General features: G+C 41.8%; 1 protein-coding gene across 10 annotated transcripts in view; it reads right to left on the bottom strand.

The window, feature by feature from the left end:
* lmo7a (LIM domain 7a) overlaps positions 1–17033 on the bottom strand; it is a 48312-nt gene that overhangs the window by 19662 nt on the left and 11617 nt on the right. For 9 of the 10 annotated variants that reach the window (XM_013911053.1, XM_013911050.1, XM_013911049.1 and 6 more), the window contains 5 exons: positions 11994–12100; positions 4471–4501; positions 3486–3599; positions 2346–2568; positions 1524–1773 (listed from right to left, as the gene is read on the bottom strand). In XM_013911053.1, coding sequence (XP_013766507.1) covers positions 1524–1773; positions 2346–2568; positions 3486–3599; positions 4471–4501; positions 11994–12100 — 725 coding nt within the window. Of the gene's footprint in view, positions 1–205; positions 527–972; positions 1279–1523; positions 1774–2345; positions 2569–3485; positions 3600–4470; positions 4502–11993; positions 12101–17033 lie in introns of all 10 variants that reach the window. The other variant, XM_013911056.1, reaches the window with a different exon arrangement.

Below are 17033 nucleotides of genomic sequence, written 5' to 3'. Positions count from 1 at the left end.
GATGAAATTAGAGAAGAAACAACGGTAGGAAAAGTTAAAGGAAATATAGGCTGGAATCTGGAAAACAGTGAACCACAGAATCACAGATTTCTAATCTGAAAGGTTAGATTGGCATGCAGTTATTTAAGGTCAGCAAAATCAAGCTATAGATAGGAAGAAAGAAAGGATTGTGTATATATGAGTATAAATGTATGCCCTCACACACCTGAAGCCTTGTATCTTCTTGTACCAGGGTCTCCTCTGAGAGCCCAGTTTGATCTTCTGAATGTGAATGTCTTCTTCTGGTGTCCAGAATTTGGGTAAGAACTTGTCATAAGATACACTACTTGTAGGCAGAGGTTTGATACCCATCTTACGGGCATAGAGATCATCTTGGACAGGGTCAGCATAGCCCACCTCATCATCCTCATCCTCAGAGTCGTCATATACCTCCCTGAACAAGCTGTCAGTGGACACGCCTCGGCGGTGGTCCACCCTCACTGAACCGTGCCGGGGGGGTTGCATTTCCCCTCTGCTGATGCCGCTGCTGCTCAAGAGAGACAGCCAACCACAAGTGTCAAAACCTTATTTTTTGGCACACAGGTCACACCAAAAAAAAAAGAAAAAAAAAAGAGTATATTTGTCCATCACAACAACCGCAAATGAAATGACGCAAGGAATATCAAACCAATGCAAGCTCAACGTCAAGCTGGGAGGTAAAAATTGATTTGTGGAGTTGTCCTGCCAACTCAAATCACTCCTCCAAGCTGAAAAGAAGCAAATGAGGGCATGCTAAATCTTTAAAAACGCAAAGCTCTTTGAACAAAAGCACCAAACTGAAGACTGCAAAATTGTTAGAGGCAGCACACTATGACAAAAAGCCACTGCTCATGGTTACAACTAACCATGCAAACTGAGGGTAAGAAAAGCATTCTTGTTTGCTTTTATCAAGCAGGCACATCAAAGTCACGCCGTTGCTTCATGTTTTCTGACCTGAGGCAGGCCACGTTTTGTTGAGGGACAACAGTGGGAGTTATAGTGACCTTGGGCAAGGTGTCCCCCCTGCCTCCAGCCACCCGTCCCCCAACCTGAGGACTGATGGGTAAGGCGAAGTTGGTGGGAGGAGCAGGGGAGGGGCTGTGGAAGCGCCTACTGGCCAGGTCATCCAGAACGAGATCGGGGTCCGGTCGGTCTGTGTCCGAGTCACTGCCACTTTCATACTCGCGGGCCCACTGGAGATGCGCGTCAGAGAAGGCACTCTGGGATACTTGACTGTCTCCGTAGCAGCCAGGGGACACCCTTATTTCACCAAGGCAGTCATTCCACAACAAAAATGAGAGACAACACCGTCGGCCATTCATAGACAACACAGCGATGAGAAAGGAGAAACAAAGAGCTGCCGAGTAAACTTCAAGCCTTTGAAGCACGAACATGGAGTCAAGATATCTTTTGTTATAATAACCAAAAAGTAAGAGGAATAAAAAACAGCTCAGATGAGAAAGAGCACCTTCAAACAGAACAATGTGCATGGATTGTTGTGCTACCTGGTGAGAGAGCTTTCATCCTCTGCGAAACTGCTGCTGGCCCAGCTGCGCCGGTTGTCCTCATTACGTTCGGCCCGTTTCTTCCTTAGTGGAGCAGGCACGTAGCCAGAAGCTTTGTCTTTAGTGGGCAGGAACTGGTTAAACTGCGTGGTGGTTTTCGGTGCGACGACTGCCGACCGGCGGTAGCTGAGATTGTCCTTGTTCTCGGTCATCTTGAAGACAGAGTCTGCCTCAGTATCGCTACAACAACCTGGACCATGAAAGAGGAAAAACAGGTGTAAGGATTAGGGAAGAAAGTGGGAGAACAGAGAAAAGAGCGAGAGGAGTATATTGTGTGTTTTGGCGTGACTTTGGATGAGTAACAGAGGGGTGCAGGGTGTGGGGACAGAGGCCTCCTCATTTACAGGCCGGTGTGGACGGCTGTGGAATGTCTCACTGACCTCCACTGTGCATGGAGGAACTGCTCTGAGATCATCTGCCAGCAGTTTCCCCTTCTTTAAGTCAATATCATCACATGTTGGTATTCACTTTCAAAAGCATACCACTAGGTGGCAATAGTCATTTGTTTTCACAAATGGGTGTCAACTCTGTGGTTCTGAGGCAGTGTGTCTTCCCTGTTCACAAATATTTGAGTTTCTACACAGATGAGCTGGATTATAAATATTCAAGCAGAGAGACAATTTGAGAACAAACAAGCGAAAAGCGTGAGAACCACTCTCTAATGTCACGCTGTGTCCTGACAAATAATCAGCTTTAGGAAGATAAAAAGAAAGACGAAATTTGTCACCAAGATGTGGATGGAAATGAAATGATGTCTCCTACCCTCGCTGCTGCCTTTAAGAGTGGTGTCAGATGAGATGCTGTGGGGTCGGGAACCCAACGAATCCAAGCTGTCCAGGGAGTCGTCCCTCCTGTGTCTACCACCACCACCTCCTCCTCCTCCTCCTCTCAGATGGGAGAGCTCCTCTCGCTCAGAGTACCAATTGTCTCCAAAACCGCTGTCTCGGACGTTGCTGCTTTTCTGACTGGAAGAATCCTGCAGAGCCTTTCACACACACACACAAAAACATTCAGATAATAGGGTGCCAATTACAATATTTATCTCCACTGTGTGTGTGGTGAGATCTCCCAGGTAGAGAGTGAGTGGTCTGTTTTGTCTGGCCTCTCATTCTCGCAGACAAAGTTACTATAAGCATACGCTTCCATACCATATATAAAGGAGTGCCATTTAAATGGGATAACTTCACTGTTTTCTCTTCTCTCCCATCTTTGTCAAAATAAACAGTGTCACGATTCGCACGCCCTCGACGGCTGTGTTTACTGCGTGAAAAGAATGTCATCGCACATAAACGCATAAGCAAGCCCCAGACGAGCAAAAACTTGTCAACCACTTTAAAGAGAAAATGATTTTCACATCTGTAATCTGCCAAATCCTACCAGACAATGCGAGTCCGCAAAGCAAACTCAGCCTAACCCTGCGCCACTGAACTTGGATTATCGTGGCTAAACGTACAAAATACGCTGCATCCCACTGCTATTACTGAAAATCGGTGGAGTTGGTTGAATCACAGAGGTCTTGCACACCAACCTATAAATCTATGTGAAAGCAAAGCGCCAAATTCAACACTGGCACAGGTACGGGGCGGAAACGAGGCTTCTTCAAGAAAAGACGTGGCTATTTTCACTTGCAAAACTATGCGAACAGCATGTTGTAAACAACATTAAAATAGTTGAGTCAAGGGATCGGGTCTTTTATGACTCTACGTAGCTTTGGTTTTCGTGGCTAGCACACTGCGTCCCCCTGTCATTCTTCTGCCTCATAGTCTTCATACCAGGGAGGATACAGTAACAAGACAGCGGCTATAGAAGAGGATTTCTAGTCCTGCCATTTCTGCTGTCCACAAGGAAATTCAGCTCGTGTTTCATGAATGAGATAGAGAGAACACACTTCTGGGAATTTACCTTGTATAGTGCTGTGCCCAATAAACCCTCAAATGCCTTGAAGTTCAAGTAAGGTCCATCATAGAAGCAGTCACACTGAGCTCTTCTACCTAACCAGTAAATGGTGATCAATACCTGGAAAGAGAAAACAAAAGAGATTATACCTTCATTATTTTTATGAGAAACCTATATCTATACATCAGGTTATCACTACAGCTTTACCTGTACAAATGTCAGGGATCAATGTGCTGTGCAGTGCTAAAGCAGTCGATTGTTATGATAGTTGCAGCCCTGCTTTGATGAGGGTCAGATCACCTAGAGCCATGCTCTAATTTCCAGGCTCATCCAGAATACTCTGTTGTTGTTTGTCTGTGCATTTATATGCTGGACAGGAGACTGGTGCGCTAAGGCAAACAGTAAACCAACAAAGCTATACCCCATTACACATGATACCGTTTAAAGTGGCGTGTCAGCGCTTTGGTTTTTTATGTCAGAAAGTTTTTTTTTTTACATAAAAAGGGGCAAACATCCTCTAGTGAACATGTATACATTCTTAATGAATTTAAAATTTTAAAGTTATGAGGTGATCATTTGTCATTTTTTTCCTCAATTTATTCTGTAGATGCAAATAAATTGCAGTAGCTGTTTTTCGGCATTGCACCTAAATAAAATAAGGAGGGGAGGTTTACCTATCTCCTTGCATGACCCTCATTAAAGGAGGTTAAGTGTAGGAGGTTATGGCATTCTTGGGATCTGTGGAGTTAAGACTTTAAATGTCTAATCAATACATTCAAATTGTGAATCTGTGAAGCATTATCACTTAGTTTCTTCCTCCTTTGTCTAACCTTCCAAAAATATGAGCAATAAAGCTCTATGTGGCATTGTCTTTGCATTGGAATAAATATTTATAATGACAAACTATTATGGGATTCTATAAGCCAGTTGTAAAATATCTGAAAATGAATAAAATATATAAAATAATAATAAAAAAAAAAAAACCACTCACATTTTTCAGCCTCCTGCTGGTCTCTTGATCCCTGGGAGAAAAACAGAAGGTTCATGTGTATGAGAGAAGATGAAAGTAAAAAACAAAACAAAACAAAAAAAACACAGAGCATCGTTGTTGAGTTTATGTGTCGGGTAGTGAAAGAGCTGGAAACTGAGAGCACAATCCAGACTATTGCCAGCCTCGCTCTCACACAAAAGGCGGTGAGAAAAACAAACACATATTTGTGGGGGGAAAAGCCATGAAGTAAAATGTTGAGGCTTAACAATCCGTGTCACATCTGAGCACCTAATTTCAAGCTAATCGCAACATCTGAGCAATTGCGCTATCATTTAGTTAAACTTTAGGGACATAAATGGGTTCTTGGTCACGATGTGGAATAAAGATAAGCCCAGCAGCTGCTAATTTATCACCAAACAAGGCTCTGTTTAATATTTCACTCATATTTCTGGGGATTCAGAGTCAAACTGTGTCAGTAAGCCAACTTTCCCAGGAAACTGGAAGCTCCTGTGAAACCAAACAAAACTCACAGTCTCAAGCTGCAGCCTATTACCCTTGGTAGTCTGTGTACTTGTCACCTATCATGACCTTAATGTCTGTCTTGAGATGTTGGCAAACAGAAATGCATCATAAACAGTAACCATAATGCTTTCACGAGAAGATTTACAGTCTGCTTTACATCTCCTGTTCACGTTGCACATTTCTGCATCTTTGTAATACCACAGGCAAACACACCTCTGTCTAACAATGAGAACTTGGGTCACAGCGAGACTTTTTCCATGCATGCAATGTAACCAATAAACCTGCCAAGACAATGATGATGCTGTACATCAGTACCTAAAACCAGAAATGTTTAGGCTTCTATGGGTTTGCTGGGTTCAGATAAAGGAAACAAAGCAAGGACGGATATTTGAATCCATATTTTTCAGGCTAAAGGACAGAAAGGAACAACTGAATTGCTCAGTAGAGAAATAAGCGCTAAAAATAAACATGTAAATGCTGTTCTGAAGTACACTGCAGAGTACAGAGATACTGAGAGAAAATACTGTACTTTTTATTATCGTACTCTGAATGTATTTAATATATTTGGTTATTCTTAAGATTTTACATTGAAAACATTTTTACAACAAAAGCACCATGTAGGACTTAAACAGGTAGTTTCCAAACAAGCCAATGTCAGATGTTGCATATTCATCTGAGTGACCTCCCCCTTTTCATGGAATCAGATATATTGAATGAACTGTTCAAGAGTAAATACCCAGTAACTTATGAAATTACTAAAAAAAAAAAACACTTTCTGTCAAGTTCATCATCATAAACTTTCAATTTCTTCCTCTGAAAGAGACCCATGAACTATAGTACCACACTGCATGTGGAAGAAGTAGCTCCGCTTGTGCTCTACAAACACCTTTTTATTTAACAGCTATTTAATTCCATTCAATTCAGTTTTACTTATATAGCACCAATTCTCATCAATAGTCGCCTTTATATTGTAAGGTAAAGACTATAATATTAGAATATTAGACTCTATAATATTAGAAAGAAACTCTCACAATTACACGATGCCTATGAACAAGCATTTGGCAACAGTGGAAAGGAAAAAAAATCCCCTTTATGCACTTTGTCTAACATTCATGCACCCACTCACACTCCAGTTTATGGATAGGGATCACTTCAGTGTTCCCACGTGTCAGCAATTAAACCACTGATGATCTGATTAGTAGATGACGTGCTTTACCTTCTTGAGTTGTAGCTTGTGGCTAGTGCAGTAGTTAACCCACTTGCCTTACATGCATATGAGCAAGACTAGGAGGAGAAAGCTTCCTGAAGTCACAAGCTGGTATACTCCTCACACTCCTTAGTTTATGTCAGGAATGGCATATGGTGTAAAACTCTGTATTTATTATGATAAACAGTATGTTGCTGACAATGCTTCTGTACTTCTGCTCGAGTATTTTTCCACTGCCGCCGGTACTTTTACCTATCTAAAGGTTCTAACACTTCTTTCACCACAAACAGCTGGATGGGAAGCTGATCAACTTTCCCACTAGCATGCATCATCTCACACCAGGGGTTTCCAAAATGCTGATTTGCCAACACTGCAAACTGAAATGGACATTTACCAGTTTGGAACACTGAGAAATATTTATGGCCCCAGTAAAAGAGATGGATAAAAAAAATGCCCTTGTGTGGCTTGGAACATGGGCACAAAGTCTAAGATTATAGCAGCGGCAGCCAGGTCCAAAAAAGTGGGCGTTGTATACCAAAACTACCAGCATTTCTCGTAATGCCCATTTATACACGAGCAGAGAAGATAAAATGGGGCTATTTCTAGTTCTCTGGAGCCTTGGGATTTTGCTGCAGCTTGTTAGAATCAGCTGAGTACTCATATGATTGAGCACGGACACTGCTGGAGTCTGATGCACACCAGTTCTACACAGAAAGTACAAGCTAGGAAAAAGATACTCTAAAGTAGTATAATCAGTTTATTGTGATTTATTAGGTTTCAAGGGGGGAAAAAAACAAACATTTGTGTTTTATGCTTCTTTTTTATATGTATCGTGGCGGCTAAAATATATGCAAGTGTCTTCTTGTGTGTCAAAAGAGGTAAAAAGAGGTTATTCAGGAAGTCATATAGGATTGGTTTATGGTCCTATGAAAAACTATACATGCTATACAGTGAGCAAACAAAGCTCTGACAGGAAACCATCAAGCTTGACAAAATTATAAGACAGTCTTATCATTCACAAGTGTTATTTGCTACATGTTTACACAGACTTTTGCACCACCACACTTTTGGCCAAGGCAAAGAACACGTAACGACCAATCCCTCATCACTTCAGACGGCGTTCTTTAAACTTGCGCCGCACACAAGTACCCAAGACAACACGTAGGCAAGTCAGCAACGTCTACTACACAGCCATGGGAAAGATAAACACAAGCCTCTACCTCTACAACCAAATCAAAATTAGTTTTTCCCCAACAAGACATGTTTTTATTTACATGGCACAGTTTCAGCTATTACTATCAGCTACTTTAATTTGACCTAAAGGAGTCGAATAGTAAGTGCTGCCAAAATTGAGAAAAAGGAGACAAAAGGGCAGAAAGAAGTCAGATAAACTGAAGAAACACAAACGAATATTCAAATGTTACACAAATAATTTCCTAAGAGAGAGCAAAGGAAATTATCTATCTAATTCAATCACTTCCCTGTGTTGTAACAGAGGCAGAACGATAGACTAAGTAGATAATAATAAAATCTACAGATAAATGTATTCCAACCTGTATCTGTCTCTAGTATCAGTCTGTTTACAGCCAATAACGACATCAAACCAGCTCGACCTCTCAAACCAAACACCAAAGCTAAATTAGTGGGTGTGAAAGCGCAATCAGAGAGCATACCTCTGCAATGAAGATTACTTGCTCAGCCGCAATCCATAAATCCACATGTAACAGCATTCATCTATGTTCTTTGAGATTTAAATACAGACCCAGACAATCCCCAGCAGTACCCCCCCAAAAAAGAAAAAAAGACAGACACAAGGAGAGTTAAAATAGAGGAATCAGCTGTGGGTGAAACAGTGTCAGACATCATTGTGTCGTACTTATCAGGCACACTGCAGCCTTTGTGAGCGAGGAAACAGGGTGAGGCTGGTATTTCTCTCTCCAAGTTAACTACAGGGCACAAATATAACCCTTGTGTTGCCCTTTTACAGCCAGGGCTGTGTCAGTGGTGTAGAAACTTTATTGGCCTCTCAGCATCATCGCTCGTTTGGTTTCCCAATCTGCCCACGGTTCACTCAACGCTGTGACAAACAGTGATGGCATTGCCATATATTATACTATGGAACCAGAAGGTGCAGTTCCAGCTCGCTGAACCACACCCGAAACAACAACACACAGGGCACTGCGTCTGACTCCTTTGCCCCGAGTTCCAAACATTCAGATTTTCACAGTGAGCTTCAAAGTACTACCACAGTACACACAGAATGGGGTACAATACACACTGGTGGTGAAGAAATTCTGATAACAAGCTATGTAATCTGTACACATTTCTCTGGGAAACAACACTTTCCTTCAAATATGTGGTTTCTTATGCCATTGCATAAGAAAATACACACAGAGGTCACAATGCTTATTGATTATTTAGAAGAAGCTATTAACATTCCTCAGAGGACAATGCACCTGTCAATCTTGTGCAGTTGTTTTCTCTCTTTTTTTGGGTTGCAGAGCAGTCAATAATTTGCTTAATCAAACAGTGGAAAACAAATGAGACTTTGGACCCCTCTCTGTGGGGGACTTGTTCTGTCAGTTACTGGAAGTCACAGAGCAAAGCGATCACAACAGCGAGAGCAATTTGCAAATTCCACTATAAACGTTGTGCATTCAGAAAGCACTTAAATACATGTAGGCTAGCAAAGGCATCATCATAAAACTATGGTTTATGGACGGGCTGAAACTCATTGAACAATCTCTAAATCCTTAGGGCCTTATAAAACGGATTTAAATACATTTTCATTTTAAGTTCAATTTAAACAAAAATCAACAAACAACTTTTTTCTTATTTTAAAAAATCCTAACTTTTGAGTGAAAAAAAACCCCTCTAAGCCAAGCTTATATATTTGAAGCAAGTTATTTTCTGCTGGTTATGTTTGGGACATGTACACAACCGCGTCGTAGCAATGCTGCTGAATTTCTATATCGGATCTAATAGTCCACAGGATGTAGCTAATTTTGAATAGTGCGCTTTTGGAGGGAATGATTAATCCTCAGCCTCATCCTGTGGACAGTTGATAGCTGGTCATAAATAGATGTGAATCACAGTTTGCGATCATGAATCAGATTCAGTCTGGTACTACGTGCTTAAGAAACAGTAACTTGGCTTTGGTTTAACACGTGGACGATACGAGGCAGGACACTGTCCCCTCTTATCTTTCAGTATCTGTATCACAACAGTTTGTGATGCCTATTAACACTTTTTGACATTGTGTTTGTGACTGATAAAAGTCATTATCATAAAAAAGGTTTCATAACACAATGCAATACAGCACTGAACGTGCTAGAACCAGTACTACAATTGCAAAGCTCAAAGGTCAGGCCAAACATCCAATACGCTTTTATGGTGATCGTAATGCGGGCGGGCACGAATTAAATAAAGCCTTCCTTGTGTGCGGCGTCATGCAAACTGTCACTGTGCCTTGTTAATAACTGTATTTTAAGCACCTTACATCTATTTGTCAAACTGGATGCCGAGGACATTTCAGCCTAGACGGCTGATCAGCAAAAATACGTTGCAGAGAATTTCTTGGTCTGCTAACAAATAGAAAACTCGATTTGTCATTTCAGTTTCGTTTTATATATCAGTCAGTTCATTCTGCTTCATCTTTCTGCTGCAAAACATTTCAGGTAACTAATGCAAAATGTGAAAGTTTAAATCTAAATGGCAAAATTTTTTTAAAAATAAACGTCCGGTTTATCTGCAAGTGAAAGCAACACAGAGCAACCAAGAGACAGAATAACAACCTAATTGCTGCTGAACAGCAAAAAACAGTGAAGCTGAGCGAAGCACCTGTCAGACTGGGTTTAAGGGAGTGGAGGTTGGACAAACACCAGGGGTAAAGACAGCTGATAGAGACAACTTTCTCTCCCTCTGTGTGTGTGTGTGAGCTCTCAGTGCCTCATTTGCTTAGCCTCTGATAAGCACCAGCACCATAAAACCATTGGCTGCTTGTATGCAGCCTTGTTTGGGAAGATATCCTCATGTTACTCCCGGTGCGCGCTCTCTCTCTTTGTAAGTCAGAAATGCTGCAAGCGAAATTTTTACCCAGCAGGCCAAATTTTATTCCTTCTTGCATAAAAAGAATTCTGGGCATAATTAAAACCTGCTGAATTTAAGAGCAGGAATGACTCGTGCACTCAAGAATGTGTAACTGAATATATACAAACACAAACACACGCAGGTGTACTATGAAGACCACAAGCAGGGGGAGGCTGCAAACTATAAAAAGCTCCTTTACTGGTGTCCTGATACCATTCCAATCAGTCCTGCTTCTCAAAGTGACCCCAGATGCTAAAAATAGGATAGCGAGAACAGTCTTACAAAACCCCAGCACGCAGATGGACAAGGCGGCAAAGAGCTGAGCTCAAGTATACTCTAAGAAGTATACTTTTTTTTTATATGTCTGCGTGACAGAGTCAGCTGCTAATATGCTAGAGTGACTTTTAGTCAGCTATCACTGCATGAGTATCGTTTCTCCAGCTTGTTACTGTCGCACGAAATTTACCACCAGCATCATGGGAAAAGTTATGTAATGAAGGAAGTGACTGAGAGCATGGTGTAAGACGTATCACAGAATTATCTTTATGAGAGTGACAGGCAAAGATATCTTAAGGCAGCTTGTTCTCTGGTGTAGAGGTGAGGGTGTGTCTTCATAAAAGGTAGGCAGATTTGTTTGTTTAAAGCCCATATACCACTTTACAGTACACCTGTCTGCATGTATGCCTTTTTGATTTACGTGGTTTCGACATTAGCTGTCAGCGGTGGCGAAAAACCGCTTAGGTGAATTATGGGAAAAATGCAACATCTCGAAGGAACACCCCAAATTAAGGGCTACTTTGTGTTTACATTAAGTGAAACACAAAGAGGTGAAGCCCCTCTGAATATACATGCTGCATTTTTACACCTTCACCATGGATTATTTTGTCACCCAAAGTGATGTATTTGCTAATAAGGGCTTATCTGCGTCAAGCTTAACGACCTGCAGGTATTGCTGTTAAAGCACTTTTTTTAAATGCTTGCGCAGCACAGAGAGGGTGCCACAGAGGATGGACAGTACGCCGAGCCCTGCCTCGCTTCCCCCTGAAGGCACACCTGTGCGAAAGATGAACAGGTTGTTCAACATACCGCGCGCTTCTCTGGCGGGGCATTCAACTGACACAAAAGCAACTGTGTGAAAAAACTAATAAACACAGCAGCGGGGTACTGATAATGCGCGAGGCTTCTCTTTAATTAACAATCGCAACGACGAGTCTTTAAAATCTATACCCTGCACCAGTAAGTGCTCAGTTACTGTCACGACTAGGATTTTGCAACCGGAATCATGACATTTGTATTGAATGGAAATTAATTTGACCTGATACTTTACAATCAGATTACACATTCTTACTACTGTGGTTTTTTTTTTTTATCAACAGTTGGATCTCCCACACTTTAAAGAAACTCATGTACCTCGGCAGGTGTATAACAGCAGGAGAAAATATGTACTGAAAATAGAGTTGACCTTTTTTTAACAGCAGCTTGAATCGTGGCTCACATGAGAACCCATGTCCCTTACAGTATCTGTGAAAGCTACAATGAATCATTCAGCCTCTCTGTGGGAGATTAAGTTGATTCAATCAAGGAAGAAGCAAAAACACGAGTGGGTCTCGGCTTTTGTCTCTTGCATGATTGCATCACAGGTCTGTGAATGATGAGTACAGGCATCAAAGTGTTTGTGCCAATGCTCTGAAAGCTTAAAACTTACTTGACTGTGACTCTTGAGGACAAGTCTTGAAGATCTCCGGGGTGAAAGAGCTGCGCTTCCTTTAGTCCAAGCTTCCCGCAGGCCTTGAGGAAGACGTTAAGGTTGTCCTGGGTAAAGAACAAAGCAGGGATGAGGTCTGTCCACCTTTAGAGGCAAAGAATAATCACTCAGGAATTCAGTGGCAGGGACACAACCTACAAGTAATTGCTTCCAAAGTTCATGTCACAGAGCAGAAGTGGATTGGGAGGAGCATGTGCGTAGCAAATAAGAAGTGACCCACGGCAGGACACAAACACACATGCAGTGGGTGGGGGGAGGAGGCAGCCTGACAAGAGCTGAGTGACAGCAGCAGAGCCACCTGTGGGTTGCGTTAGGGTAGGGAAAACAGCCAAACCAGGAAGAATGACATCAGAGGTTTGCACAAGTCCCACCCAGCCAGGAGCTGGAGAGCAAAAGTGACGCACGCGGCAGCACGCTGCCTGTTGCACTCTTTTCTCACACCCTGAAACTGTCCCCTCCCCTCTGTGCCAAGCCCTTTATTCGAGAATACCTGTGGAATCTGTGGGGTGGTGGTGTATTTTTGAGACATTAGGTTGCTATGAAACCTTAAGTCGGGTGACAGAAACGGATAAATATTTCCCTGAAGCGATTCTTCAGAGGACATGGGAGTGGAAGGACTGCTTTTTTTTTTTGTTTCCCCCGTACATTGTGTCAATCACTTTACGGTTTGCGTGTACGTACACGATTTGGACAGGTGTGTGGGCATGATGCAGGAAAGCAAAAATACATTTTGCTCCAAACATATACACACAACTCAGACATTTCAAGCAAATCAACCACAAAAGCACCATTCTTTTCTGGTCTCGTGACTTTTCCAGTTGTAATCCCAACTGTCCTGTTTGTAAGGCTGCACTTCCCATTGGGACAGCACTGCTTATGAGGGCTTTCATGTAATCATACATGGTTTCAACATGGGCTGAAATAATTAAGGGGTAGCTAGTTCTATATTTAAATGGCAAACATGCTTATTAGCAAATGGAGGAAGAGAGTTCGCCTCCCAGTGGATGTGAGCTAACAGTTTTGCCTGTCCCTCTGCAGTACTTTGATGGGCTTTATAGGCTACAACCATTACAAGTCATACATCAGCACTTCACCTACTGTATGCAAGAGGTACAGAATAGCACAATCTCCCAGACTGAGATATCGTGACGAATACGACTGAGTAACTCAGGAGATAACACTGATTCTGGCTGCTTAAAGGGACAGATAGGGCCTTTGGTGCTATTTATCTTCCATCTACATTGATTAAGTGTGAGTTGATCACTACTTGAGATTTAAGCTATTGTGATGTCGTCTTTCTGTTGAATATAATGCAATCAGATGGCGCTTGCCTTGGACCACTCATAGGGCCAAAAACTATTTTTTGAAAACTCTGCAGCAATGTCTGTTTTCAAGAAGAAGAAAAAATGCACAGGCCTTGTTGAATGTCATGTCATTTTGTGTTACTGATTGGTACAACATGTACCTTTCAGAAAAAACAAAGCATACTTTTAGCTGCTTTAATTTGCCTCACTAGGGTGAGGCAAACAACAAGACAGCTTTCAAGTACAGGCACTCTGAATGTTAGATTGGAATTTTAGACTTGCATTACAAATTATGTTTAAAGACGAGACAATAAATATGGTTTAAAGGAAGTGTAACACAGCCCAGATCATGTTTTCAACAGTGAAGTGAGGAATTGTTAATATTTTATTTGTTTCCCCTGGAAAATGTCTAATTCGGTTAAAGTTTGAGAAGTGTCATGGTGTTTTTTTCAAATGCAGCAAATATCTGCAGTGGCATGAATTATGAAACACAGCTTTATTCATCATACAACCTGGCAACCCATCAGCCCATCCAAAGCCTCCTAAAATGTGACTGGACAATAAAACTAAGCCTACGAACAGACTACAGATGGAAACCAGAATGTTTGTGCAAACAACCATTTTGTTGCATATATGAACATATTCATATGTAAAATCTCTTTAGAGAAATTATTCAGCGATAACTGAGTCTGTTAGCGTGATCCCTTTACTTAGCCTTAATTAACTAAAGTGGCATCCAAAACTAACTATAGAAGGAACTGAGTTTGTAATCTGTGTGCATTATCTAAATAGTGACTATATTTGTTATAATAAGTTAACTGGTAATGTTATTCAGTACTTTATATGCTAAACTGTTAACGTGCAGATCTCATAACATATATCCCACTCAATCCCAGAAAATGGGATTAAGGCAAATAAAATTCTAGTTCTATATCTTTTGGTATGTTAATTAACTACAAAGAGCATTATGAACAAACTAAAAGCCCCCGCCCCCCCAATAGATCAGTCCCAGACCATGCAGAGATAATGATGTTGAAGGAATTTTATGCTGACTTGTGCCTGCATATAATCCTGCTAAATATGCTGTACCCATCCAGCAGCCTCTAATCCTCTCATGCAAGCTCGAGGATCCTGATTTAAGCACTTCGCTCCAAGAAACGGAAAGCTTCTTCATCCTTTCTGGTCACATTATGGCCACGCCATTTCTTTCACTGCTCTCTTTGTCTACAATAATTCCCCTCAACTGACCCCTTCCAGTGCTTTAAAGAACAAGGAAAGTTATGATTAAAATATCAGGCTACACAGTTTCAAAACCTGTGACAATAAACCAAGAGGAGATTGAATATTTGAAATACCGTCTCTCCTCAAACGGGCTCAATAAAGGGCCCACACGTCTCAAAAGTCGGATCCAGTCATAACATGCACGCATACAACGCAAACACAGTAACAAAACATGGTCAAATACCGTTCATTGCACAGACAATTACACATTTAGATGAGTAAAGACACCCTAAAGGCCACTGAAACTGTTTATCCTCTCCATCCTCCCCCAACTACCTCAACTCACCAAGGAGTTGGTGTGTGCTGGAGCAGCCACTGACATGCCAATTACGGTGTATTTATGGTCTGCACTTTAGTGGGCAGATGGAGTCATCCTTAACTCCCTCCCTCTGGCTTTGCCCCAGTGGGCCTCAGATCGAGGCCCACATTCGTGCAGTTCGCTGCCCAACCACACAACTGCCGCCTTCCTGCTAAGCACTGGTAAAAGCAGAACCAGGCCTGAACCGGGCTTCCATGGCCCAAACCCACATCTCACTCAGCAACAGTCAGAGGAGTTTGCTGACATGAGAAACATTCCCCTGGACACAAGTGAAAGCAAAGAATAGGCCAGAGACTGGAGCCAATGTTGCTAAATATTCTGCAAAACTGGAGATTTACTGTTTTTCTCGCTCTCCTTCGTTCCTTCTTTGGTCTTTTTTGCTCTGCCCAAACTTGAGGCTGGTATTGATTTAGAGTACTGACAATCCCACAGATAGCAAATCTCAAACCCCACTTATAAGTCTAAAAGTTGAAAATACTCATATTTGAGTGGTAATGAGGCACGTTTGCAAGGAACAAAATGATTCAACTCATGCTGTCTCTACTCTGCAAAATGAAAAAAGAAACAAAAGAAAAACAGTGTTACTCTTGCTCTTTGTCCACTGCTTCTGGCTTTTCTTCCAGATCTATATTTCTAAGTTGTGTAACAGAAGACGAATGGGCAAACACAGAAATGTTCAGAAAATAGCAAACTTCCAACTAAAAAACCACCTCCCTCCACCACCACCAACAACAACAACACCACCAAAGACCACACTTATTGCTATTAAAAGAGACGCGAGATAGGGGGAAAAAGTGAGAGTACTTGGAGAGGAAATATATTCTCGCATCAGTGAGACTGAGTAATGTTCGTCTGGAGAACTTTCCACTTTTCTCCATGTGGTTGGCAGTCACTGATAGCCTCGAGCCAACCAGAAGCCTTCACATTTGCGAGAGAATTTATGATCAGGTGGTTTCAGGTTTATGTCCAGGTCTCGGAAATACCACACAAATGCTTCAGATGGAGGAGAAACTTATTACCTCAGCAGGTGCCCGGCCAGCTCTGTCAGTAGTAGTCCAAAACAAACTGGCAGGAAATTTGATTTACGTCAAAATGCCTATATGATGGCGCATGTTTGTTGTTTACAGACTGCTTATTTCACTGCTAACTTGTCACTGTCTTGTCAGCAGAGCCCATAGACACACATGAACTCCCTCTGCTTCAGCTAGGGTTGGGATTCTCTATAATTCCACTAGACAGCTGGTCCCAATTACTCCCACAACAGAGAGATGCTGAGGGATGGGTTTAAGGTAGGTTTTTAAACCTACCCTAGAAGTTGTTTGCAGACTCTCCCAAAACATCCATGTTAGCTAAACCAGCCAGGCCCAAAAGATCTCAGCTGAAATGTGACAACAGTACCAGGCCGACTGATTCAAAAACAGGTATTTAGCATAGACTGTACCAAAGATTGGTATAACCAAAGACACAAGCCACTGGCTTACTATTTTTGTCTTTGAAAATGGACCTGGGCCCTGTACTACAAAGCAAGTTAAACAAACCCAGGATATCTTTCCATGATCTGGCTTCACTTACCGTAACATCAGCAATGAAGCTAAGTGATCACACTTCTTTCCTAGCTTTCTTCCAGGAATGGTGATGTCATTTTGGTCAGTAGGTGGAGATTTTATACCTGCTGATCTCTGATCTCGAACATAACCTGCTGCAGAGCAGGTAAGGCCCGAAGGATAACTTGCGATGTTGGTGCACCCCGGTAAGAGGTCAGTCATCTTCATTCTACTAACAATCTATTTCAGGGGTGTCAAACTCAAATACACAGTGGGCCAAAATTCAAAACTGGAACAAAGTCGCGGGCTAACATTAATATTATTGAAATATATTTATTCCTCCAGATATAAGAATGAATCTTTTCTTATGGACTAAAACACGTTTTGCTGAAAAACTGAATATGGAACAAGCAAAGCTTAATACTAAATAATATATATATTAGCTGTATAATACCAGTAGGCCCGCTCTAGTAATTTGGTATGGCTTCGCGGGCCAAATGTAATTAGGCTGCGGGCCAAATTTGGCCCGCGG

This window comes from Pundamilia nyererei, unplaced genomic scaffold (genome assembly GCF_000239375.1).
Source record: "Pundamilia nyererei isolate P.nyererei 1_Seehausen unplaced genomic scaffold, PunNye1.0 scaffold00055, whole genome shotgun sequence".
NCBI lineage: Eukaryota > Metazoa > Chordata > Actinopteri > Cichliformes > Cichlidae > Pundamilia > Pundamilia nyererei.
This window is presented reverse-complemented; position numbering and strand designations above follow the sequence as displayed.